Raw genomic sequence first — 27710 nt, 5'->3', positions numbered from 1 at the left:
AACCTTTTATGCATATTTTTAGAAGCACAAAAATATCACCATGTTTTCTATGCTTTTCTTTCTAGCATATGGGTGTTCGCAAGGTATTTGATATCATATATTTTAAAAATAGTATGTACCATAATATAAGCATTTTTGTATGTATTATGGATTTGAAAAATAGCATTGCAATTATCAAGGAAAATGAGAACTAGAAGATAATTATATTCTAATTCCAGGAGTATGAATTAAGTCATTTCATATTAAAATATGAAACAAATCAGTATCATTGGCAATGGTCATGTCTACTAAAAATTTACAAATGTATGTATGTATGTATGTATGTATGTATGTATGTATGTATGTATGTATGTATGTATATGTACACATACCCATAGGTCTGTGTTTAGAAAACTACTAAATTTAAAAAATGAATACAAAAACATACACCTCCATTTATAATTTAGCCAATTGGTCATTTTACATTTTCAGATTTTTATTTCCATTGACAAAATAAATGGAACACTGATGAACATTAATGCAAACTGCACCCCACATTTGCCTGGGAAAATTCATCTTCATTACCTTTTCAATCAATGTTTTGAAAGGTCTTATTAAAGGATGTGTCTTTAAATTTTCATCAAGTAATGGAGCATATTTCCATCCACAATTGCTCTGGAAACAAAAGCATAATCCACACTGCATAATTAATTCCAGGAATTAATTGTCTGGAAGAGTCATAATGGTCATTAACATACAATGCCTTTGTAATGAGTAGGAAAAGATTATGTTTGCTGGCCTATGCACAACAATATGCAACCTCTGACAATAATGGCTTCATAGAAAAAGAAGCTCTTATCAGTATTATACAGATCACATGGGCAGATAGATAATCTCATATATAAAACTGGAAAGCAAAATCATCACACAGGTGGATTGTTAGAAAACTCCATCCCAACATTATATGTAAATGAGTAGGGAGAATCCTATGTGAATTAAAAGAAGATGTCTGTTTATAAGCAAGCATTATTTTTATTAGCTTAATTGTGCTTTCTGGAGCCTGATTCTGTTTTTCTCCCCTCAGCACATGTTTTCCACATGGCTCACAATAATGAAAAATGACTAATCAGAACAAGCAAATAGGATGAAAAAGGGACTTGCAAGAGTGACGGTTAAAGAGATTGGCTGAAAAACAGGCATGCAACATGGAATTTCCAGCACATGTAGCAAGGCAGAAAGCATAAGAATTAATCAGCCATTTAAGAACAATTCATTTCTGCTGTACTTGAAAAATATAAATCCTTTATGTACATCAAAATTCAGATATTGCTCTCTGACGAAAAGAACATTTTAAAGCATTTCATAACTTATTCAATTAAGGCAACAGTACAAAATTGAGAAAAATAAAACCACAAACTAGATTTTTATTTGAATAATCTCTATATTGACATAGGGAGAATAGTAACGGACAGCAGATTTCCCCCTCAGCCCACAAACATTCATCAGAATGCACATAGAGATTTTTACAAACTATAGACAATTAGAGTTCTCAATGTGAGTCAGAAACTTTATATAGTCACAACATTTATTTATTTATTTATTTAATTTCCTGCCTTTATTATTTTTATAAATAACTCACGGTGGCAAACATACCTAATATTTCTTCTTCCTCTTACTTTCTCCACAATAACAACCTTGTGAGGTGGGTTAGACTGAGAGAGAGTGACTGGCACAAGGTCACCTAACTGACTGTCATGCCTAAGGCACTAAATCAAACTGACTCTATAGAAACCACAATACAGTTGGTCCCCTCCCCACCTCCTAAATGTGGTTGGATTAATAACAAAAGGAATTTTGAGTTATATCGATGCTCTGCTAACCAATAACAAAGGTAATAGCAACAAAAAAGTTTAACAATTTAGAAGGCTCTGTATCTATCTGGCTACATTTAAAATAGTCAGTCTGTTAATATGTTTTTGTCTTTCATTTTAAAGAACAATGCACCGAACAACAAACAGTTTTAGAAGTCAGAAAGAAGTCAAAGCCAATCTATGGTCTCTGAATGTCCTTTCTGTGGAATGCTGAAAATTAAAACCCAATTCTCTGTCATGTTGAGGTGTTAAATAGATGAATAATGTAAGCTTTTGAATAGACAAGCACATTTTTAAAAGCCGAAAATGACCAGCCCCACTCATATATATATATACAATGGCTCATCCTCCTTCCAAATGTGGTGCAAATTTGACTTCCATTTCCCATCCCTGATCTTAAATTGCATGTAAGTCAAATTTCTACCAATTGCTAAAATTGAAATGCACATGTTCTAATGTTATAATTTATAATAGTTTTAAAGTTGTCAGGAAACCCACAGGTTTTCCTTGAGCAAGGAAAAAAAGACTGTGGAAAGACCCTGCTAGAAATATATGCTGCGCTATAATCTCAGCACTATGGAGACATATTGAATGCATTTCTAAAGTTCACATTGAGTGTTGACTGTTGTTTTCTGGAAATTGTTAGAACTAAAATAATCCATACCTTGTCACAGACCCATTTTTCATGAGTGTGTTCAGCATACTTGTTGACAATAAACTCCAACTTTTCAGGAAGTATAAAACTAAAAACCAAAAGAATATATTACATGTAACTTGTTTCACTTAGGTAATGCTATACCAGTCCAGACCATTCTTTTCCAAAACAAACATAACATTCTATACAAATAATATATGAGCTAAATCATGTTGCCTTCACTAAATATATGAAACTATGTTTTTTTTAATCACAATTCTATTTACTATTTAATTATTTATCAAACAAATACATGTACCATATATGGCTGTCTAACAAAATGGACAGAGTGCCTGCCCTTTGGGACATTTTACCCTCTAAGGCAGAGAGGAGGAACTATGGCCCCTTTACCACTTGTGGACTTCAACTCCCAGAATTCCTGAGCCAGCATGGGTGGCTCAGGAATTCTGGAAGTTGAAGTCTACAAGTAAAAAAATAGGACCATTTCCACCTCTGCAGTCTAAGGTAACATCTGCTCCTACCCTCCGATCCTTCCTTCTGGCTCTGCTGTTTGGCCTGGTGACCAAATGGGGCAGTTCCACACTTGAGTGGCTGTTGAATTGATGGCACACTCCCTACCTTGCACTCTATTGTCTACCCAGCCATATTTTTGTTTATCATATTGATGTATTTTTATTGAGTTCTTTTTGATTGTTTCCTTTGTTGTTCTATTATTTTACTTCTATTTACACTTTCATTTTCTGCCTTTTATTATTGTAAACTGCATAGAATAGTCCCATGGCATGACAGGAGCAAACTAAATTTAACAAATAATAATAAATTTAACAAATAATAATAAATTTAACAAATAATAATAAATTTAATAAATAAAGTGACTCCAGGCAATTATAGCTTTAAAAACTTTGTGCTAGTATAAATTTGAATAAGAAATATGTGACTAAGTATTAATATTAATTCTTACAGTCTTACATATCTTAATTCTTACATATTACAGTCTGACTTACCTTAAGAGGCTGGAAAATAAATGTTATTACAGTTACATCTTGCAATTACTATTCTATTCCAGATTAAAGGGTTGACCAGCTGGTGGCGATCTAGAGTGCTCCAATTTTTTTGAATTACAATCCACAAACCCTTGCCTTTGGCCATTCTAGCAGGGGCTGATGAGAGTTGGAATCCAAACAATAGTCTTTTCTTACCCTAGATTTAGCTTTACACCACAATCACCACTCACCAATTGATCAATTAGTATTCATATTTCAGAGAAAAAACAGACTATACATAACTCAGTGGAACACCAAAATTAAGTTAACAACGTATTTTTGAACTTGTGCATTATATTCTGTTAATGAATCAATGAATTTCTTAGCAGTGCTAAATAACAAAATAAGAATCCTTAGAAAAAGTAAAGATATTATGACTCACTTCACTGTGCTGATAGGTTTGGGATCAAAATTTCCCTCAGCATCCACTGACGTCTGCTTTTCTAAAAATGAGGTAATTCGAGTGTCTAAATAATCTGGTGGCAAAGCCCCAGCTATTGCACTTAAACAAGGCAAGGCCATTCGGAAGAGCTCTGGATCATACTTCTGCAGGAGAGATAGGAACTGGTTGGAAAGTCCAATAAAAAACATGCAAAGTGTTAGTTAAGGTTAAAAAAAAAAGCCCTGTAGAAGCAGCATTAGTAGATGCTGATAGTAAATGGAGAAGCATGTTTTAGAAAAGGAAAGAAAAATAAGAATGTGTGTGTGTGTATGTATCTCTCTGTGTTACAATAGGCTGAATTGAACAATACCTCTTCTGATGCAATCTACTGCAGGTGAGTGAAACATGACTGTGTTAGCTTTTTCCTATCAGTCTAAGGTACTTTTCTGACCACATGTGTAGTTAACACAATATTGTTTTTCCACTTCTCATGAAAGGCCAAAATAAGGATAGTAGAAAATTGTATGTTTGCATAGGAGAAGCATCTGATCTAACAATGCCCAGCTTGTATATCTGACATATGGTAGTAGAGGAAAAATGTTAATATCTAACTTCTTATTAATCACTAAGTTTTCATAGATTGTGAATGTGATGTAAACAGGACAATTTTTTCTAGGTGTATTTGTGCTTATATTGGTGTATGTGTATTCAAGCAATGCCTTTTCATTAGAAGTTTTATGTTTACCTTATGAGAGAGGGAATCAAATATCCCCCAGAAAAGTTTTTCAGTCAAATGTAATTCTTCTTCAGCTGCTGTTCCATAATTGCCCCATCCTGAAGACAAGCAATAATATTTCCAGCATTGCTCATAGTGATTTGTTAAAAGCTGTAAACAGCATAAAAATACATTTTAAAATATATTAAAACAAACTGAAAATCAATATGTTGGTATGATATAATGCAGATTATGACCTTTTATTTTTTATGTAACAAGCCTAGTATTAATTTTAATGTATATTTGGAAAAAAGTATTAAGTATTAATACTTTTTACCAAATATACATTGAAAAATATTTGGAATATTGCCTTTCAGTGTACTTTCTAAAACATAAAGTAGGGTAATACTTGGATTTATATTAACTATGGATATCAACACTTTCTGGATAATAATGTAACTCAACTGTTACTATCAGTTCAAAAAAGAGATTTTATTGGCAAATCAGATATCTTCTTGTTCCTTATATGCATCTAACATTTAATCCACCAAGAGAAGGAAAGCAATGGAAGTGAACAAATGAATTAAGCTTTTTCCATTGTTCATACATTCAAAATTTGTCTCAATTAAATGGGTCACATCTTGCAAAAGATATTTTTGTTCTTGCAGATAATACATATGCTCATCTCAGACAAGACACCCAATCTTTAATCAACATCATCCCTACTGCAGCTATTTATCTCATGCTCTATGGTTCAGAAGAATCTCCTAATCTTTTTCATTCAAAGGTTTCTGAACATGCTACATGTTGAAACCTTCAGTGAATGGAAGAGCTTTCAAATAATGCAAAGCCTCATTGGAGATAGCAAAATATATTAATTTTGAAAGGAAAAAACTGAATAAATTACATAGCAATGCTGTTGAAGTCAGTTGAACTATGCCTCTATCTGACTAAATGACTCTTTAATATTTGGTTTCCTCTATGGAAATCAGTTAACATTGGTCATATACAGCCATGTGATCCAGATTCAACAAAACCAACTACCTAATAATATTCAAAGTGATACCATTTATATTAAAATAAATCTTTCATAACCACATGCACACCCATTTCCATAATTCCTATTAGGAAAAAATCTAGCAAGTGATTAGCCTACAAAAGACTGCTGAACTGTTAACAGCCTCCTGGTTGATAGTAATGTGAAATAGTCCAGACCTCCAGTCGGGTTATTTCATAATAATAGGATAGCCATTGGTCTTTTCTGGGTTCCAACTAAAATAATTTTGGGGTGTGATTAGGGACTCTAAGGCATTTTGCCCTGGATTAAATACACAGAAATAGAGATTCAAACTGAAGGAGATGGTTTGAGAGTAGCTGGTAGCCAAGTTGTATAGGTTTAAAGCCAGCACTTTGAACACTATCTGGAACTCTGCTGAAAAACAATCCAGGACTCACAAAACTAGTGTCACATGTCTAAACTGACTCTCAGCTCTTAGACAGTGACCCAATACCTTTTACACTGATTGCAGCTTCCAAGTAGTTTTCAAATTTAGCCCCAAATAAAGTACAGTACAGTAGTTTGAGGTTATCAAGACTTGTGTTACTATTGTCAAGGAATCCTGTTTCAAAAACAGATACAAGGGAAGCATCAGCCAAAGCTGGGCAAAGGTTTTGGCCAGAGTCTTCACATGATGGACAAGCAATAGCTGTGAGCCCAAGAAACCTGCCAGTTACATATTTGCTACTTCAGAGTGTGTGTGATCCCTTACAGAGTTAAAGAAAGAGAAGATCTTGTGACAGATGATTTCTAACTTCTTTGTTTGGTTTTACTGAGAGCTGCATTGTTTACAGCTTATAGTTGCTTTCCTAACTAATATAAGGGCTGATGAGGCAGGAAATAATGATTCTTAGCCCAGACCAAACCATTATATAAGAGCAGTAGCACAGTGGTTAGAATGCAATACTACAGGCTGATTTTTATGACTACCAACTGTCAGCAGTTCAAGTCTCACCAGTTCAAGGCTGACTCAGTCTTCCATCCTTCCAAGGTCAGTAAAATGAGGACCCAGATTGTTGGGCTCAATAGGCTGACTCTATAAACTGCTTAGAGAGGGCTGTAAAGCACTGTGAAGCAGTATATAAGTAAATGCTTTTGCTATTGCTAACTAGATTCTTGGTGCTCAAGGCTGAAAAAAAGACCAAAAGCCCACTAACTCAAGAAGGTGGGATGAAAATACTTAGAATTAAAACCTTGGAATGTTTGTGTAAGTAAGGGAAAAAGAGAGAGAGATAAACTGATTGTTAAGTTCTGAAATAGAGTTTCTTCATATTGATTTCTTTGTCTAAATAAAAAGAACTTTTCTAGTAGTATTGAACTTGTGATTATTCTGATGTGCTCCACTCTCTGAATATGCTATTTAATTTGTGAAGAAAAGAGATTAATAAACAATCCTGGACAGAAAGTGAATTGAACTGGAATGGATTGGCAGAGCTAAATTTATTTCAGGAGATGGGAAATGGGAAAGAGCAGGAAAAAGGCACTCACAGTACTCAAATATTTAATGCCACAGCAGAAATAGAAATACTGACCTTTAATGACATTTTACAATATTCATTAAGTAAAGGTACATCAAAAACTAATCGCCGTAGAAGTTGTTGTAGCATCGAAGGCCGTAAGTGGCTATAATTTGAAAAAGAAGTTTGATTTCAATCTTTTTAATGAATATACAAAGCATTTACTGGATCAGCTGCAATGCAGGACATTTAATGCAAATACTTGATTAAAAAAAGATGTCTAAAAGATTCATTTCATCAAAAAGGCAGAATTCATTGAAAACTTTATTAGACCTTATATAATGCAAACGTCTCTTTTTAGAACTTTACAGTATTTTTAAGCATGCAAAAAGTGATGACCGGTCTCATAACAGTGATTTCACCATATCCTTTGCCCAGACTTCCTGTGGCCCCTAAAGCTGAGAATTTTCTTAAAATAATAATGTGGCTCCTAATTACGAAAAAGGATGCTAATCTTTTATATTCTACAATGACTAGGATAATTTGGTATTTATAGGCTAAAATATTGTCGAACAATGATATTATAAAGTGTGAAATATCAGGAATCTATTTTCAAAAAGATTGTTTTATTAAAACACACCTAATTAACTGATATTGCTCTTAAATAAAATACATAGAAAGAATGGATATGAAAATTGGAGAAAAAACTATTGCTTTTTTTCATCCCCAAAGTGCACCTTCTGCATTTAATAGATTTTTTTTAAAGGTTACAGAATATACTTCTTTATTTGGGGATGAACATGTGTTATTTAAAGCTAACTTGGTTCATACTCTGTTATGAAGATAGACAAAGTGAATTAAACCTGCCTTGTTCCCTTATACTCGCAGTCCTTGACTTACGACCATAATTGAGCCCAATCGTTCTGTTGTTAAGTGACACATTTGTTAAGTGAATTTTGCCCCATTTTGCAACCTTGCTTGCCTCAGTTGTTAAGTGAATCACTGCAGTGATTAAGTTAGTAACCTGGTTTTTAAGTGAGCCTGTCTTCCCCATTGACTTTGCTTGTCAGGAGGTCACAAAAGGGGATCAATACAATACAACAGCGGAGTTGGAAGGGACCTTGGAGATCTTCTAGTCCAACCCCCTGCCTAGGCAGGAAACCCTATACCATTCATATGATCTTGGAACACAGCAATGGTCATAAAGTATGAACCAGTTGCCAAGCATTTGAATTTTGATCAAATGACCCCAGGTTGCAACGGTCGTAAGTGTTAACATAAGTGCAACGGTCAAAAGTCACTTTTTTTCAGAGCTGCTGCAAATTTGAATGGTCACTAAATGAACTTGTGTTAAGTCGAGGTCTACCTGTATATACCCTCCTCTTGTAATCTCTTCACTGGCACAAATTCTAAGTTTCTGTGTAGGTTACTCCTTTTCCTTCTCAATGAATGTCGTACAAATTATATTAGAAATATTATTTCTGCAAGAAATACAAGAAGATTGTATGTAAATACTTACTGACAGACAGCAAGCAAGCATTCTTCAATTGTGTCTCTTTGTGCTTTTGTAAGAGAGCGACCTTTGGACAGGCGATATATTGTATGAAGAGTGGAATCAATCAGAGAGATGTAATGCTCAGATCCCAAAAAGAGAGAAGCACACCGTGTGAGTAATGGGAACACAGCTGTGCAAATATATCTATTTAGAGCAAGAGCTGTCTCCGTGGTACTTAGAGAAATCTGCATAAAAGATACACATTAATATGGTTACTGCCTGATTAATATATATTCTGTTTTATTATTGAATACTCTGAACATAATTCTTCTCAGAGGACTGCACAGTAACTTAGGACCTTTAGGCCAGATACATGAATATATGTTGATGAAAGCTCTTGCCTCTCTTAGTTTTATGGTTTGTAAAAGGAACAGATGTCAATGAACTTCCAAAATATACTACAGAGTGAAAGGGTTGTTGGATTGATATAGGAGACAGCATCATCAAAGCTAACATGTGTACTTTTTACCAGTCTTTCCTTTCCTCCTGAAAGAGATTTTCTTACAGCCTGAAATGTTTTAGGTATCCATAACACTCTCAAGAATATTGGAAAGCTGCTTAAGATCCATTTTTTTAATATAATTTTTCTATTTGCTTTTTTCATTGAGATTCTTTTTTTTTACTCTCTGTATTTTCCCTTATGATTTTTACTTTTATATGTATTACAACGTGCAAATACTCAATCTATAAGTAATACATTCTTTGAGTAGTCTACTGTAGCTCAAAACCAAAGAATTACTCAATTTCTTCCTTCATTCTTTTCTTTCATCCTGCATTTAATCTTGAGTGTATCAAGTGAGTATCTATCTATCTATCTATCTATCTATCTATCTATCTATCTATCTATCTATCTATCTATCATCTGTATATGTCCTTCCAATCATGTCTGATTCTGAGCATTACATAGATATACCATCACTAACAAGATTAAAATATAATACCATGGAATATAAATGTAATACTATAGTAAAATTATAACATAATAGGTTACATCCTGCAGGTTATAAACATCCATTATGTTCCTGGATTAGGTCCTGGGAGATTAGTCTGGGCCAGGGGTGAAATGCTACCGGTTTGAACCAGTCTGCCTGACCGGTAGTAAAAATGCTACCCATTCGTCTGAATTGGTAGTAAAAAAATGCTACTAGTTCAGGCAAACTGTTTTTTCTGACAATCAACTGTGATGTGCAATTTATATTAGCTAGAAAGGAGAATTTCCTGCTTTCTAGCTAATCAAAATCGTGTGGCACAGCGGATTTCCCTCCCCCTCATTGTTCGCTTACCTTTGCAGGAGAGGTCTGCGCAAGCGTGGAAGGTCCTGTACATGCGTGAATGCGCACACACTCATATTGCTACCGAACCAGTAGCAAAGGTAAGTGGATTTCAACTCTGGTATGGGCCCATAAAATGTTTTAAAATAATTTTGTGTTGTGTATTACCTATATCAGCCATTTAAATGTGCATATTATGGATTGAGGGTTGATATACTGTTGTTTACTTTTGTTGATTTATTTTATTTATTAAATTTCTATGTTGCCCATCTCACTGATCAGATGACTGGGCAGCTTACAGGGAGTAAAAGATAAATGTAAAAACAATTAAAATTAAGAAGCGTTATATAAAAATCTGAAACCAAGGGGACAGACAGCACAAGGGTGAGTTGTTCCTTTTACCCTCTCAATCACTTCCAGCAGAGAGTGTCTCCTTTAGGGTCCCAAGCCAACCAGCAATACTAGATTTTAATGCCCTTCCAGAAGGCCAAAAGGACGGGAACAATTCTCATCTCTGGTAGCTGAATGTTCCCTAGAATGGGAATCACAGCAGAAAAGGTTCTTCTCCTTGATACTATCAGCCAGAATTCCTTAACCAATGGGGTCCGCAGGAGGCCTCTTCTGCTGGAGCAAGTGGGATGGGGTAGTCCTACTGGGACAAGATAACTCCTCAGATACCCTAGACCAGCGATGGCGAACCTTTTTTGGCTCGCCTGCCATAAGTGGGGGAAGCGCAGTAGACCTCCCTTAGGGCCAGCTAAGTGTGCAGGCGTGCTGCACCCATAATGCAATGCGCGACATACACCCCAGTGCGCATGCATGCACTACAGGCATGACCCCCCATTTTTGCATGCTTTTTTTGCCCTCCCCAGGCTCCAGAGGCTTTATAGGAGCATAGGGAGGATGAAAACAGCCTCCCCTGCTCCCCCGGGAAGCCCTCCGGAGGCTTCAGGGAGTCAAAATGAGCCTCAGAGCTCAGAGGGTCGTTTTAAGCGCTCCGAAGCCTCCAGAGGGGGTGGGGGAGGCTCTTTTCGCCCTCCCCAGGCTCCTACAAAGCCTCTGGAGCCTGGGGAGGGCGAAAAATGGCTTTAAAAAAGAGTGAACTCAGCTGGCCAGTGCGTGCATGTGCGCTCGCCAGCTGACAGGGCAGTGCCTCGCATGCCCTGACAAATGGCTCCACGTGCCACCTCTGGCACGCGTGCCATAGGTTCGCCATCACTGCCCTAGACCTCCCTTAGGGCCAGCTAAGGAGGATAAAGTCAATTGCCCAAACCAAGTTTTTAATTGTTTTCATGTGCTATTCACCCTCCCAGAGGCACTATATGAGAAATTAAAATGAAATTTTTGGAAAAAGTGCAGAGAAGAGCAACTAAGACGATCAAAGGCCTCGAGACTAAAAACATATGAAGAATGGTTGCAGGATTTGGGTTTGGCTAGTCTAGAGAAAAAAAGGATTGGGGAGACATGATAGCAGTATTCCAGTATTTGAGTGGCTACCAAAAACTTATTTTCCAAAGCACCAGAGGGCAGGACAAGAAACAATGGATGGAAACTAATCAAGGAGAGAAGCAACCTGGAATCACGAAGCTTCCTAACAGTGAGGACAATTAACCAGGTTTGCCATCAGAAATTGTGGGTGCTTCATCACTGGACATTTTTAAGAAGGAACTGGAGAGTCACTTGTCTGATATGGTATAAAGTCCCCTGCTTGAGCAGGGGGTTGGAGTAAATACCTCCAAGGTCCCTGTTCTGATTGAATTAAATCCAATCAGTAAATGAACTCTAATACCAACCATTTCAGGAAAGACTAATATGATAAATATTTCATTATAGGCACCGTACTTTTTTAGCATGATTATGCAGAGAAAGAACATAGGAAGACCCAGATTCAAGTACAATGAGTTTAGAAGGCTGATAATTTCAGTGCATTTTGTTTTAGCTAGGTCCACAATTTTTGTAGTTACTGATTTTATAGCTGTTATGGGGCTTTTATTTTATTCTTAAATCACTAATCATTTATTACAACTAATATGTATGACAAAAGATAGACAGATGGATAGACATGCAGCCTATCAGCTGTCCTATCATCACTTACATATTTACATATGCCTGAGTAAGACCTTTAATGAGGCTGTTCTTAGTGGTGGAGTTTGGTTTTCATGTTAACTATCTTCTTTATCATTGTTTATTAATGCTTTGTTTCATTAATGTTCTGGTAAGCCTTGAGTAGTTTATAATAAAAGGCAGTTCATAGTTTATTTAAATTTATAAACTGCTGATAAATGTACATGCAAACTCTTAATATTACAACACTCTAATTGCAGAAAATAAATTATAGTGCTTAGCTAAATTCCAATACTACCAAATCTCCTTAATACAGTTAGAGAATAATAGCAAACAGTACTCAGCTGTATCCAATGAAGCACATGCCCTTAAATCTGGTAAAAATCCAACTTCCAGAAGGTGAAGGAGGAAGGTTTGGTCCTTTATACCATAGACACGATCTAGAAAAAGCACCATGGGTGCTTTGTGGTCAGGACAGAAAGTTGCAGACATATTTGGCTCAGTAACTGTTCCATCTGCCAAAAAAAAAAAAGAGCCATTATCTCAGTACAAATATTGCTCTACATTTATTCAATTTAGCTGTATACAGGTTCTGTCCGCAAACAAGTGAAAATGCAATGCTGGTCTGATATTCACTTATTTAAGGCTGCCATTATTTCAATGTTCACTTACTTTGAATTTAGAGCAGGGGTGTCAAACTCAAGATCCACGGGCTGGATCTGGCCCATGGGGTGCTTAGATCTGGCCTGTGAGGCTGGCCTGGAAAGGACTGGCCCACGGTGCTTCTGCCAGCGAAAATGAAGCTTGGGAGGGCCCAAGCTTCATTTTCTCTGGTGGAAAGCTGCAGGAGGCTGTCACGGCTGAAAATGGGTTGTGGGGCGTCATGCATGAAGGAAGAAGAAAGGAGAAGGAAGAAGGAAGGGAAAAGAAGAAAAGGAAGGAAGGAAGGAAGGAAGGAAGGAAAGAAGGAAAGAAGGAAGGAAGGAAGGAAGGAAGGAAGGAAGGAAGGAAGGAAGGAAGGAAGGAAAGGTTAGGGTTCTAATGAGAGTAAGGGAGGGTCTCAGAAGTCCCCGGACACAAGTGACATTGTGCTGGCCACGCCCACCATGGCCACACCCAGCCCCAGCCCTCCAAGGTCAAATACAACCCCGATGCAGCCCTCAATGAAATCGAGTTTGACACCTTTGGTTTAGGGAAACTAGAAAGACCAAAATACAGTAGTCTAAATTCAAATTCACAGATCCACTTCATGGTCCTGTTGTAAAATCTTTGAAATCTGAGTTATATGAAAATAACCTAAACTTTGATATATAGAGAGAAATAAGTTGGGGCTTCTGAAGTCTTAAATTGTTAATAAATGGTTAATAAAAAGCGGTTTTTGTTTGTCAGTAGACAAGCACAATCTTATACCAAGAATGAGGAAACAGAACAGATGACCAAATAATAATTTGAATTTGCTTTAGGACAAACGTAACAAAATATTGCCCTCTTGAGTTTTCCAGTTCAGGAGTCAAATCGGTTATTCTACACTTTTATCATCTTGGTTTAGTTGCGTGCGGTTTTGTTTGTTTTCCTCCCTTTACAGGCTCCAATTTTTTATATATATTTGGCCTTGCAATTTCCTCTATTCTTCTGATATCTTTTGTCTGTATGTTGTGCTATTTTCAACTACATAAATAATAGCACTTCCACCTTGAAAAGCTGTGATTACTTTATGATATAAAAAGCAGCGATCTCTTCTTTGTTGTGTATGATCTTGTTTGAAAAACAGGAAGACAAGTCAAGGATTTTTCAGATGGTGATCTGTTAGTTCCTATGGATGATTACACTGTCAACATTCTGCCATCCCCCAGAGCTCCTGTCTAAGGGAGAAAGGCAGTTTAAAAAGATGAAAATAAATAAATAAATGAAAAATCAGAATTCCAGATCCCAACACAGAAAACAGATATTCAGGATTAAAGTAAACTGGTTTACCTATAGGAATTGGTTGGTGCAGCCACCAATAAATAGAATAGAATAGAATAGAATAGAGTAGAGTAGAGTAGAGTAGAGTAGAATAGAATAGAATAGAATAGAATAGAATAGAATAGAATAGAATAGAATTCTTTATTGGCCAAGTGTGATTGGACACACAAGGAATTTGTCTTTGGTGCATAGGCTCTCAGTGTACATAAAATAAAAGATACATTCATCACAAATCATAAAGCACAACACTTAATGATAGTCATAGGGTACAAATAAGCAATCAAATCATATTAGGAAACAATCAATATAAATCATAAGGATACAAGCAACAAAGTTACAGTCATACAGTCATCAGTGGGAGGAGATGGGTTATAGGAACGATGAGAAGATTAATAGTAATAGCAATGCAGACTTAGTAAATTCACCAAAGTACAATTTTGCTCCATTGCACTATGGCAGTGGTGGGTTCCGGATCCCGGTGCAACCGGTATGGTGCAACGGGGCTGGGCACCCACAACATGAATGCGTGCAGGGCGCGCATGTGTACTTACCACCCGCAACACTCCAGCTGCTCGGCGGAGCATCGCACAGGCGCCATACGCTCTGTGCGCGGAAGCCCCGAAAATTTCAAATACCAGTAAGGAGCGCAGGCAGATGGGTGAGCCCTCCAGAGCACCATAATGGTCTCTTGTGCTCCCACCAGGCACCGGTACACCTGTACCGAGTGTACTAGTCGTAACCCACCATTGCACTATGGCTTCTAAATGTTCTACAGAGTTTGTTTTACACCTTTACAATTCCAAGAAGTGAGGTTAGAAATTATGATGGGAATAAGTTAGAATAAACTTCTGAAATGCATTCCAACCAGATATTGCTGAAGTGCAAACACGTGGACACAAAGGTCCTGGGAAACATTTTTACCAGAAAATTACAGAGAAATGTGTATTATAGGATCTATATCAATTATTCAGGCAGTGTCTTCCCCAGGACACCAAAAATGCCTCTCCAAACCTGCTGTTCCAAATGTCAAGATGTCACATTGTCTTGTAGATTTGGCATAGTCCATTCAAGAACTTCAATATACAGAAGATATCCTATTGGGATTATTGTTAAAGTGCAACACTCCTATGAATGATTCTCACACTTCTATAAAACATACTCTGTCATCTATTGCCATTTACACTGAGCTGACTTTTTAAAATTAATAACCTCTGTCTCCCCAAAAAAGATCTCTACAGAAATGATAGCTAAAACTGAAGAGACTAAGAGGCAAATTAACTATGGATGAATAGGCAGCAATATAAATTCAACAAATAAATAAAGTCTAGAACGTTCCAAATATAGTTCTACAGAGAGCATGGCTTGGGATATAGGGCAATTACATAATCAAGCTGTTTATGTAAAATAAATGTTTACTTTATTATATAATTTATGTAGCCAGCTGGTTAAATATAATTTAAATTCACTTTGTAGTGCTTTATGGTTTCATGGCTTCAAAATCTAAGGGACTGGTTTGGACAAAACTGAGCAGCACTTTTTCATGCAGCTATTGACAAAAATAGGATTGCCAACATGATCGCCAATGTCCAATGATGGATATGGCACAAGAAGAAGAATGTTTTATATTCTTATTCATTTCAAATTATTGGCATCCCAAAGGTGCTCTTTTCAAGAGACAACTAGACTTTCTGATTTTTCTTTGAAGATGTTTCACTTCTAATCCAAGAAGCTTCTTCAGCTCTGACTGGATGATGGGGAATGGAAGGAATGAATGGTGGTGAAATAGAAGAATCCTTCCATTCTCCACCATCAACTCAGAGCTGAAGAAGCTTCTTGGATGAAAAGTGAAACGTCTTCAAAGAAAAAACAGAAAGTCTAATTGCCTTTTGAAAAAAGCACCTTTGGGACAACCATGACCTGGATGAATGAGAATCTCCATAGACAAAATTATTGGCACATAATTATAATATGATAAAATTGATAAAGGAGACTTTATGAACAAGATCCAACAAAGCAATCTGCCACTTTGATTTTCCGTCCCAACTCGAGTTAGAATGGTTTTCATAGTTACCTTTGTTTATTGTTGGTAATTTTAAAGGAATACTTATAATCCCAACTAAATCTTCTGTTGGCACAAGGGAACGCAAAATTGACCGTATTCTAATAGCTTCACCTTTCCCAGTTTGGATAAGCTGTAAAAGAATGTGATATTATTTTTCTTATTTTTATTATTTTCACAAAAATGTTTTCTTATTTTTTACAAATACTCAAGAACATTAAGAGATAAAAATATTTGTTATTTACCTAACAGCAATTGAATTTTTTTTCCCTCCAGTGATTTCCCCCAGATTAAAATGTTTTAGATTTACTGAGAATATGGCAACGGGGGCAGATTTTTCTGCTTTAACATCCATTTTGGGAAGATCCACTTAAATGTAATTTAATTTTTCTTTTGTATAAATAAAGTAGAGCGTCTCTTCATTCTCACTCTGATTTCCACTGAATTAAGATCTCTTTCGTCAATATAGGGACTTATTTTAATAGTGATATTGAAAGAATACTTCTGTGGCTTAAAATTACTGCTATATGCAATAAAGAACAATAGGAACAATAGGAATGTTTTGATGGGGGGGGGGCGGTTGACTGGAGCAAAAGGAGAGAGAGGAAAAGGCATAGTTGTGGCCTTCCAGAGTTACTTTATTATAATTCAGAATGTTTCCCACTATCGGCCTTGTACTTGGGGTTAGTTAAGTGTTAGATCGGTGCGCAATGAATAGAGGCTAGACTCCGGATACTTTCAGCACCTTTATATTTCTCTAGCCGCTGCATTATGAACTGCCAGCAGGCTGCTGGAGCTCTCTATTTAAGGAGCTCCAGCAGATCCGCCAGCCACTGACAGCGCTTTAAATTTCCAGTCGCTTGGCGACCCAATCAGCGGTGAACATGCAAATCTGTGCGATGTATGTCCGTATGTAACAGTAAGAATATATGAACTAAGCCACGTGTTTTCTATTCTTTATTGAGATCATATATGTACTAAATGAAGAAGGAACTAGTGTGGAGTAACATTAACTCTTGAAGGAAACAAATAAGTAAATATATAAAAGCTCCTTGTGCATCAAATTCCCAGATCTTTGCTAGAATAGCTTCCATTCAACCCTAAACCTAACTACCTTGTTTTTTATTCAGTAAATGAAGATAGCTTAGTGGTCACATCAACAAGATTTAAATGTTTCTGTTCTGATGAAGAAACCCAGAACTCTTCCCATGTATTATATCCATTCCCTTGCCAGTCAAGAGAGAATGGTGCATTTTCTTGGAATGCATTGGAGTTATTTTCCCTTATACCTTAATTCCTTCTAATTCCCAATTCTTTCCATTACTCCATCTTAATTTGATTGAATTTATTTATTCTTCTAACAAAATTATAAATTTATAATATTTATGGAATATGAATGATCCACCACAGAAGGTAGGCCTGAACTGAAATAATTCATGTGTTGATGATTTAGAAAATTCATGTGTTAAATTTCCTGTTCCCACAGAAATAACAAGGCTACTTACATGGAGTTCTGGTGCACAGCGGCCAAGCAAATCTATAAGAGCTGAATAGAAAGACATTATTGCATTGCCCATGTGGACTATCTCTTCCTCTTCCTCATCTTCTTCTAGACTAGTAAAAAGAAACCATGTAGCCACAAATAAATATTGAGGTTATTTAGAAAATTCAAAAGTACTGTTATGTTTTTAAGCAATTTGTCTTCTTTAATGTAAGCAGTTCAACTATTTTTCTACCTTACATTGTATACTTTTCATAGGGTTTTGTAATGTTATACTGAACAGCAAATTGTTACAAATACAACATGTTAAACTAAAATTGATTCCATTTCTTTAGAGCTTACATAAGGTAAATAGAACACATTCCAAATGAAATTGCTGTTATGTTTCCCTATAGTAGTTCATATACTGATAAATTCTTAGGAGGAATTAATTTAGGAGTCTGGCATAGATATATTTTTTCTAAAAGTAATCAAACCTTACATACTGAATTCTCAATAGCCTTTAAAAGGAAGAGGGAGAGAAAGAAGGAAAATATTGTGGAAAGGAGTGATTTACAGTCAATGCTATGTTTTAATTTTCCTCTTTCCATTATAAGTTTACTCCAAATCACCTTTGCTCTCCCAGCTGCTTTTCCCAATTAATTTACATAATACATGTTTCAGATATTATAACAGTACCAGGTAAAGATAATTTGTGTGGGGAAGTAGCAGGTGTAAAAGAATAGAATGTGCTCTAATTGATTTTCATACTAATATATCCTTTCTCTAAGCAACTTTTCTTTAAAAACACAGCTGCCTGCTTTTAGATTTTTGTAAAACCAGTTTAATCACGTTTAGTTAGATTACAAAGAGAATCTTTTTCAATAATAGAAAAAGGGAAAATGCCAGCTTTCTCTCTCTCTGATGAACCAAAATGAGAGAGACCGTAGAATAGGAGAAACAGAGTGCTTTAAGTCCTATTAACCCTTATAGATATTTCATTGCATTACTTGTCTCATATAGGGGATAAAAATCTACATAAAATATCTGTTGAACTGTAGTTTGACATCATTATCATTGCAGTAATTCAAATATTACTTCCGTCATATTTTTAATTATTCTCACATAGCAGGCAACTAACTAAAGCACTGTAATGATAAGAAAAAGGTGCTTACCCATTGCAAAGATATAAAAATGGCAAAAAGAAAGCAAAGATAATTCCAGCTCCACATTAATAGGTGCCATGGGTACAATCCCAAAACACATGGAGCACCACATGAAAACTATTGGCATTGAAAAAATTATCCTAGGTCAGTTGCAGAAGGCAGCCTTACTTGGAACAGTTTACATCCTGTAAGCTGCAACAGTAGCTCTAACATCATCCAACAATCTCTGCCTATCTCGGGTCCTTGAGTTGTACTCAACAGGTAGAATTAAAATGCCAAATTCAGTCTAATATGATGGACAGTTTGATCAACCCTAAATGAAAATGCACATGTACTATTTTATACAGTATAATACACCTAATACTTTTCATTACTTTCTGGCTTTTGAAGAAACCTTAAATCTTATAGATAATCCAAGATATGCTATGAATAAAGCTGAACGAACTATAACCAAAGTAACTTTGCACAATTATCGCTGCAGTTCTATTTGTCAAAATTTTATCTCAACAATACAGTCAGCTACATAAGGCAAATGAGTGGATGAAAACACTAAAGAAGTTCATTCTGACTTCATCTCAGTATTGCCAGAATTACTGCTGCACCAGATTTTTATATTCTGAATTACAATTTAAAAAATGATGAGTACAAAGACATATATTGAGCATGAAAGCTGACAAATCAATCTCTTGCCACGGCTGGGAAACAGTCCTGTTTTGAAATCCTATGGAGTAGCTGGCACTGATAAGGCACTTCTGGCATTTCTATTTAAGATTACTCTTTATCCTAGTTTGTTATCCTTCTGATAACATGCACTTACAATTTTCTCTTACAACCCTGAGAAGTAAGATCTAGAGCTGGGTTTGCAGAAATTTTAATTGCTTCTTGCATCGCGGCTAACAGGCCGTTTCCTCCTTCTCCTCTCAGAGCAGGGCCAAAACACTCTGGACGTCGAATAAGAAGCTTAACAAGAACACAGGCATTTTCTTCAACACTTTCACCTGGAAACCCACAAAACACAGAACACAGTTATCTGAACAAAATATAAACCCAAATGCAAAAGATCCAGGTGAAAATTACATCTTGGTAATCTTTGCAGTGTCTTCAAATTTTTGCATTATAAAACTGCATTATTAAACTCTGAGATCTTTGCATGTATTTTATTTTATGGTGGGAAGGAGAAAGAACTTGGATTTTCTAAAAAGGAACTGAAGCGGAAGACTATCGAAAACCATGGAATAACAGGTTTTTAAATTTTTTTTAAGAATGTGCAAATTGTGAATTGGAAATAGTATCAAGCATCCCATGGGCCTCTGAGAAAGCAAAGTAAATTGCAGTCCATCAAGTTAAAATAAACACAATGGGCAATAGCAGAATACTAATATCCTTATCCTGGAGATGGGAGGGGTACAGGGAGGTTGTGGGGACCCATGTAGGAATCTCCCCATAGGAGTCAGAGGTTCAGTTTGCCAGACCATTAGGCACTTGTGTGCTTGCAAACAGACTGCGCCATTGCAATCCAGAGGCCCCTGTAATCATTTTACACCCATCTAACCTTTATATAATTACTATCTGCATTTAACTCCTCCCTTACCTAATTGGCTAAACATTATTCTTCTGTGCGACATATATATTTATATACACAGTGCAATGAAATGGATTCTAATTTGTACAAGTATATGCTATATAGAGTAGATTATTATGTAGAGCAGGGGTGTCAAACTCAAGGCCCACAGCCTGCAACCGGCCCACAGGATGCTTAGATCTGGGCTGCAGGGCCGCCCTAGAAACAGTGAAGAACCAGCCCACAGAGCCTCTGCCACCGAAAACAGAGCTCAGGAGAGCCACGCACAGCCCTCGTGGGCTCTGTTTTTGCTGGCAAACGATTGCAGGAGGCCGTCGTAGCTGGAAACAGAGCTCAGGAGGGCCATTAGTGGCCTTCACAGGCTCCACTTTCTCTGGCAGAGAGTTGCAGGAGGCCATTGCAGCCGGAAATGGAGATTTGGAGCCCATTTTCACTGGCAGAGTGCTAAGGCCACCTCAGGCGCACCCAACACAGGTGATGGCAAGCTGGCCATGCCCCCTGGCTAGACACGCACGCACCCCCTGAGGACAAGCCCAACCCTGATGCAGCCCTCAATGAGATTGAGTTTGACACCCCTGCTCTAGAGCAACAAAAGCTTTTAGCATACGTTTGCAAATGTTTCTATGCAGCCATTATACACTATTAAAACAGTTTCAGTTCTCACTCTGCTGTGCAGGGATAAATTGGAAAATTAAATCTCAGCAGTGTAATCCTAACTCATGTCAATTCAATATTTATGCTTAAATGCCTTGGATGTTTAAATTGAATTTAAACAGAAAGCTGTAATATAAATCAAATAAATAAATAAATTACCATTAACAAAGACAGCAAATCTTAAGAATGAGAGGTACCGTTCACCCTCTATGGGATTCCAACCAATATCAGGGTATCCAGCTGCTAAAAGCATTTGGCAGCTCTGAAGACCGCAGCCTGCCAAGTAGGTTACAACCTGTTCAATACAAACATGAATATCATCTTAGTCTTTGTTCTAAGCAATCAAAATGAAATTGAGCGGAAACAACATATTGATACGTGTGAGTAGGGGGAAATGCGTGAACAAACATGTATTTTACACTTCCCAAAAATGTAAGGAACCAATTTCTTTGGAGATAGGAAATTGTTTTCAGAAGAAACTGATTTCTACAAATTTACTAGCAGACATAAAAATAGTTACAGCCATGGAGACAACAACTGAGAAAAATATGAACAAACGGGAAGGACTGAATTCAAATAAAGTTTTTCTTCTTTCCCAAAAAGTGACTGGGACTGACAGATCTATGGATGAACGAAGGGGTCAGTCAAGGACTGTCAAAATCACAGGAATCCCTGATCAAATGCTTGAGAGCATCTCCAGGACAAATCTAGCTCCCTTTGTTGCCTGGACTCAACAAATCCCATGAGCCCCCTATCATTTCCTCTCAGGATTCATGTTGATTCTTCATAAAGGTTAAGGTTGAGGTTCCTCTCGTACATATGTGCTAGTCATTCCCGACTCTGGGGGGCAGTGCTCATCTCTGTTTCAAAGCCGAAGAGCCAGCACTGTCCTAAGATGTCTCCATGGTCATGTGGCTGGCATGACTAAATGCCGAAAGTGCACGGAACACTTTTACCTTCCCCACCAAATATGGTTTCTATTTTTCTACTTGCATTTTTACATATTTTTGAACTGCTAGGTTGGCAGAAGCTGGGACAAGTAACGGGAGCTCACTACGTTACCACAGCGCTAGGGATTCGAACTGCCGACCTTTCTGATCAACAAGCTCAGCGTCTTAGCCACTGAGCCATCGCAACTTCATAATATAATATAAATTAGGAACTTAAACATATCTGCTATGAGAAGGCCATACTTTAGTGACAATAGCCATAAATAATATACTACACATAAATAATATACTAAATAAATATACTAAGTAAAAACTAAGCCCCATTATGTAAGAGTAAAAGCTGCTATGAATCAACAGCCAGAAAACTCACTTCTTTGTCTCTCAACCCTGATGAGTTACCTATTCTGCAAGAAATACAACTAAGGTCAGAGAACATCAAGATTGTATAGCAAGTTTTGATAAAATGAAAAGTTGTACAAGATGTTGAACAATTACTTTTTCTAGGTCTGGCTCCTCCAATGCAAGGGCAAGCTCATTATTGTCCATTACGGAAGCGGCTGCTACATCTAATGGAGTGGACCCTCTCATAGAAGGAGAAGCTGGAGGAAAAAGAAATGATTATGCATAGAATTAAAAATATCAGGAATGTAGTTACAGGCATTTTGCAGCAGAGGGCAGCAGTTACTTTGCAGTTAGCTAAAGTTTAAACATTCATGTTTTTTTCTTCATGGTTTATGGAGAGAACCCACTGATTGTTGATTGTTGTTGTGACTGTTGGTTTGCTTTCAGCTCAGCATTTTATGGCTTAATTAGTGGAGATTCATCAATCTTCATTTTTCTGGCTTGTTCCTAATTGTTTTATTGTAATAAAATTATAATGAAATAATAAAGCAACATCCTAACATACTTTGCATACTTAGGTATAAAACATCAATGGCAAAAGACTGTGAAAGTTGTGCGCTCATCAAAATAGCATACTTCTGGGCTCAAGCAGAATCACTACCTAGTACTTTCCCACCTCATACAATAATTGATGTGCCTCATAATAATAGTTTGTGTCACTATACAGTACATGTCACATGAAGGTGTTTGCTGGAAACTAACAGTAAACAGCAAATACGTGCTTATGCAATGTTATGAAATAATCTTCACTTTCTGAAATACACATGATCCCCCCCCCCCGGATACACAAACACAGAACTTCAAAAAAAAAAAAAAATAATTAAAGAGGCCAGAGCTATTGTGGTTCACAGATCATCATTGTAGTTCTGGAATAATGTCCAAACAGGTTAGTTTAAACATAAAAGAAAAGGACTGGTTCAAAAATGTGAAATAAATATAACTTCAAAGAATTCGACGAGTCTTCTTTCCAGATTTGTAAATATATGCTTACTGACTGTGTATATTAGGATTTTCCTGGAGTAATAGTTTAGTAACACTAAAATACCAATATAATATCCCAAACGTTGACCAGCTCTCAACACACATGAGATGCCTTATGTTTCATATGTAAAGTTTTAATCTTGAATAGTCAGTTAAACGCCACCTTACAAATGTGCTTGGTTCAATCTTATTGAATGTGGTGGAGACAAAAGGATCATGCTCTATGTCTTTTACAATATGATTTGTAAAAAGCTCTAGAGGGTTTATAATTCTTTAACCTACAGCACAACTTAAAAAACCAGTTACATAAATAAAAAGAGCATCAATATGCAAAATAAGTTAAATTAGGATTTCATGTAGCAGGCTACACACTAAAGTGTTGATATGTCAAATTAAGTCAAATGACTATTAAAATTAAATAGCATACCAAGTCCAACACTGCTGTTTTCGAGTAAGTAGCTTAAATGCTCAAACATGGCTTTTTGGTTTTGCCGACTGATCCGGCAAAAATAGCAAAGAAACCGACAACAACTTGCTACCATTTTAGGAAAAGCAATCTGCAGAAGAAAAACACTGTTAAGTAACCTGCAAATTTTCTATTTAAATATTCATACAAAAAGTTTTTCTCTGCTGCTTTGCACCAATTCCTTTAATAATACTAATGGAGAATCTGCAAAAACCAGGGGACCACTCAGGAGGGCCAACAGAGAGAGTATTCTCAACAATGATTCTGTCAAGGGCCACAATTGCTTCCCCTTTTTTGAGTGGCAAATCAGGCCACTCCAAGAATGTTTGTGCAATACTTTTGATAACATTACAGTTCTTTGGATACATGAATGTAAGCATGTTTGTTGCAGGTGTTACTTTGTAGGCTGAATGAATGATTTACAGGGAATATTTAGGCAAAGTCACGAGCAGTGTGAATCTGAAAATTAATAGAACTGAATTGAAAATTAATCAGAGAACAAGGTGGTTGTGTTTTACAGGGAAAATTGAATGGACAATATCAATGTATACACACACAAAAATAAAACAATGGCAAATACACAAATTTACAGTATGTATCTTGGAAAAAATTTAGAATTTTTATGATGTACACATATGGATAGAAAGATATTGGGTAATCTGTTGTGTATTGTGAGGAATCAACATTTATCAAAAGTAGTGAAAGTATTTGTGTTTATGCCTAATTTGGAAGGGTAAGCAGGACATAACACGGGGAGGGAAAAAACTAAGTTAAACTCAGTGTAAATAGGGGGTAAAAATGTAAAGAAAAAAGAGGCAACATATGAATAAGGCTGACATAAGAACGCTTTGCAATTATAGGAAGATACAGAAAGTATAATTAATTGTGTTGGTGGTAACTAGCTATAGCTATGATTTGTTTTCTTTTTTGTATCTCATGGTTTTAATTTCTTTGGATTGCTTTTTCTTTGGTTGTGATATCATCATACTATTTAGCTCACAAAAACAAGTGAAGGTTATGTATAGTATACATATTTGCATGTAAATTATGGTAAACGTAATTATTAAATCCTTATCGTTAAAGTCCTCACAATTAAAATGTGAATCTTGGAACCTGTGCTAATGTCTGGCTTGGTTTTTTTTCCTAAGGAAAATTAGAAAGATGCATTATATTTATCATTCTTTTTTATTGTCAAAAGACTCTAACTTTGGTCCAGATGCCTTCATTTTCATATGCTATAATATTTGTATCATTGGTATAAACAATTACGGGAACTCTCAAAGAAGTATGTCTCATGTGACATTATATACTCTGGAGGTACAACATGCTTTTCACTCTTTGCCCTATAAATAGCATAATGTAATGATTAAAGCACTGGATTTGGACTAAAAACCCAGGTTCAAGATTCTTCTACTCAACAACAAAATCATGAGTTGACTTTGAGAAGTCATCTTTCTATCCAAATATTTATGAGAAAATCAAAATATTTCTTCATTATTATGTATGTAGTAACGGGAGTGAAAACCCAGCAATTTTTATCTAATACTAAAAGCATTTGCATTATGGAGGACATGTCTGGGTCAATACTCAAAGCCATTAGCAAATTTTTTTCTGGCATCTTAAAACATTAGTCATTTACATTTTTGAGAAAAATGCCACAATCATTCAAGTGTCAAATTGCAGAGCACCGCAGAAATCATTAAACCTCCTAAAGTATCTGCATTGAAATTACTTTAGAATTCAGCAGCTTGAATAAAAATAAATGGTACTCTATTGCACCAAATCTTGTTGACAGCAGGCAATTATTTTATGAGGATTTTTCCCTGCTAACTTTAACACTGTATCATCTGATTGCGATTGAGAAAAGAATTAAAATGCGAACATGTCTTATTTTTTCCTCTGTGAGAAAGTATCATTTCCTCCCATTTTTGTTATCTGCATTAAATAAAAATCATTTCATTTTTTTTAACAATATGTATATTGCGTTTGTATAATTTACATTGCAGAATTTGTGATGTTCAGCCAATGATCTTAAACTTAAGTAATTAGCTTTGCAGTGGAGCATAGTGTCACATTTTAGAAAAATGTAGCAGAAATCTTGTGATTTTATTTCTACTTTCCGATGTGATCATGGGAAAGTCATGGGAAATTATTTTCAAACTAAATGTGTGAAGAACAAAATATGTAATCCATTACTATCAAACTTCCTCCAATAATCACAAAAGCACAAAGAGGCAAGTATACTATACAAACTAAGTTGTGACTTATTAACTGAATGGAGCTGAGTGTTTACTGGCCGGGTGCCCTTCCTGTCACCAATGCAGAGTTTTATTCTGCAGATATATTCTCAGTGTGCCCAGAGAGAGGAATATCTGCCTCTGCCTAGGATCAAACTAACAGCCTTCTGATTGTGAGATGTGAGCTCCATCTCTAAGCCACTGCACCATTCGTTTCACTTTATTACATGTGCATAGCAGTGACGTGCAGTCAGGTGAGGCACTCTCATCATGAAAAAAAAAAGTAAAAGGAAAAAGTTGAGCTAGTTGCTGCCTCACTGTGGATGACTCTGCTTAACCTCACTGGTGCTCTCCCTCCCCAAGTGTAGTGACTTCCTCCCCAGGCCCCCATTCATTTCTCTCTCACACACACACAGCTGGATAAAACTATATAAAAATCTAGCCCAGCTTCACTGATTACAAGTTTGAAAAGGCAACGTGGCTCCACCTGCAATCAACTCTGCTTAACCTCACTGGTGCTCTCCCTCCCCAAGTGTAGTGACTTCCTCCCCAGGCCCCCATTCATTCTGGCTGTGGAATTCTGGGAGTTGAAGTTCACAAGTCTAAAAATATTTGAAACCCAGCACTGTGTCAGTGCCTCACCAGTCATAAACCTCACCGCACGTCACTGGTGCATAGCATATTTATACTAGACCTCTTACTTATAGTAAGCATAGAACACCACAAATATCCATGAAATTACCTGAGATTTGTCTCCTGCAAGCACATTTACCATTACTTCCATAACTGTCTCATGCATACCCAGGACTCTCATAAGATTAGGATGCTGATAAAATACTTTGTTGTTCATTATATCTCTAAGTGAGGGGGGGGAAATGAAAGGCAATAATTTTATTTATTTTACAACAGCACCATTTTTAGTTCCGTAATTCAAAACATATTAGAAAAGAATATTAGAATACATTCTAATTCTAAGGGGGTAAAACTTACAAGTTTAGTATCATAAAAAAGACAACTTTGTTGAGGTCATGCTCAATTATAAGTGACAAGGTTTGCACAGTTAAGTTCTATTCAATCTATTGTTAAAACAGAAAAAGAATTTAGGATTAATAATAATAATAATAATAATAATTTTATTTGATTAGCCGCAACCCTCTCCCGAAGGACTCGGGGCGGCGTACAATCAAAACAGATAAAATACAGATAAAGACAAACATATATACATAAAGAACAAAGACATATACATGTGCATGGAGGAGGTAGACTCATAAGTGAAAGACAATTAAAAAACACAATTTAAAATCCCATTAAATAAAATTACTGAATTAAAAAACCCATCAGGGTTAAATTAATCTTGAATTACATTAATTATGTGGTTTGGGTTTTGTTTTACCTGTTTTGTTCCCATTTTTAATCAGAATCAAGACTCTCAGAAAGAGAGGGATTAAACTATCTTCTTATAAACCCATTCCTTAAAATTTCACATGTAGATGTGTGTTTTAAAAGGCAATAAGGAAAAATGAAATAAAACACACACAATATTTGAAAAATGAAACAGGTGAATAGTTCTGACCTATTGTGAAATATAGTACTGATAATGTATCTCGAGTCAGTTTTGACTTTTAACAATCACATAGCAGGGAAAATCTGTCCCCATCTTAATTCTTCAGGTTTTCATGGGAGGGCATGCACTAACTTTAATACAAAAACAAGGAGGTT

At 36.2% G+C, this 27710-nt stretch overlaps 1 protein-coding gene across 1 annotated transcript in view; it reads right to left on the bottom strand.

Moving 5' to 3' along the window:
• The window catches only part of RYR3 (ryanodine receptor 3), a 334068-nt gene that overhangs the window by 127302 nt on the left and 179056 nt on the right, over positions 1-27710 (bottom strand). Inside the window, exons 40-53 of the mRNA XM_081937281.1 lie at positions 26734-26848; positions 23716-23845; positions 22401-22504; positions 21115-21250; positions 19537-19717; positions 17579-17687; positions 16086-16206; positions 12395-12564; positions 8679-8899; positions 7235-7325; positions 4676-4816; positions 3931-4094; positions 2515-2593; positions 565-654 (exon numbers count right to left, since the gene is read on the bottom strand). Coding sequence (XP_081793407.1) covers positions 565-654; positions 2515-2593; positions 3931-4094; positions 4676-4816; positions 7235-7325; positions 8679-8899; positions 12395-12564; positions 16086-16206; positions 17579-17687; positions 19537-19717; positions 21115-21250; positions 22401-22504; positions 23716-23845; positions 26734-26848 — 1852 coding nt within the window. The remainder of the gene's footprint in view (positions 1-564; positions 655-2514; positions 2594-3930; positions 4095-4675; positions 4817-7234; positions 7326-8678; positions 8900-12394; positions 12565-16085; positions 16207-17578; positions 17688-19536; positions 19718-21114; positions 21251-22400; positions 22505-23715; positions 23846-26733; positions 26849-27710) is intronic.

This window comes from Natrix helvetica, assembly GCF_964273705.1.
Source record: "Natrix helvetica genome assembly, chromosome: 1".
Classification (NCBI taxonomy): Eukaryota; Metazoa; Chordata; class Lepidosauria; order Squamata; family Natricidae; genus Natrix; species Natrix helvetica.
This window is presented reverse-complemented; position numbering and strand designations above follow the sequence as displayed.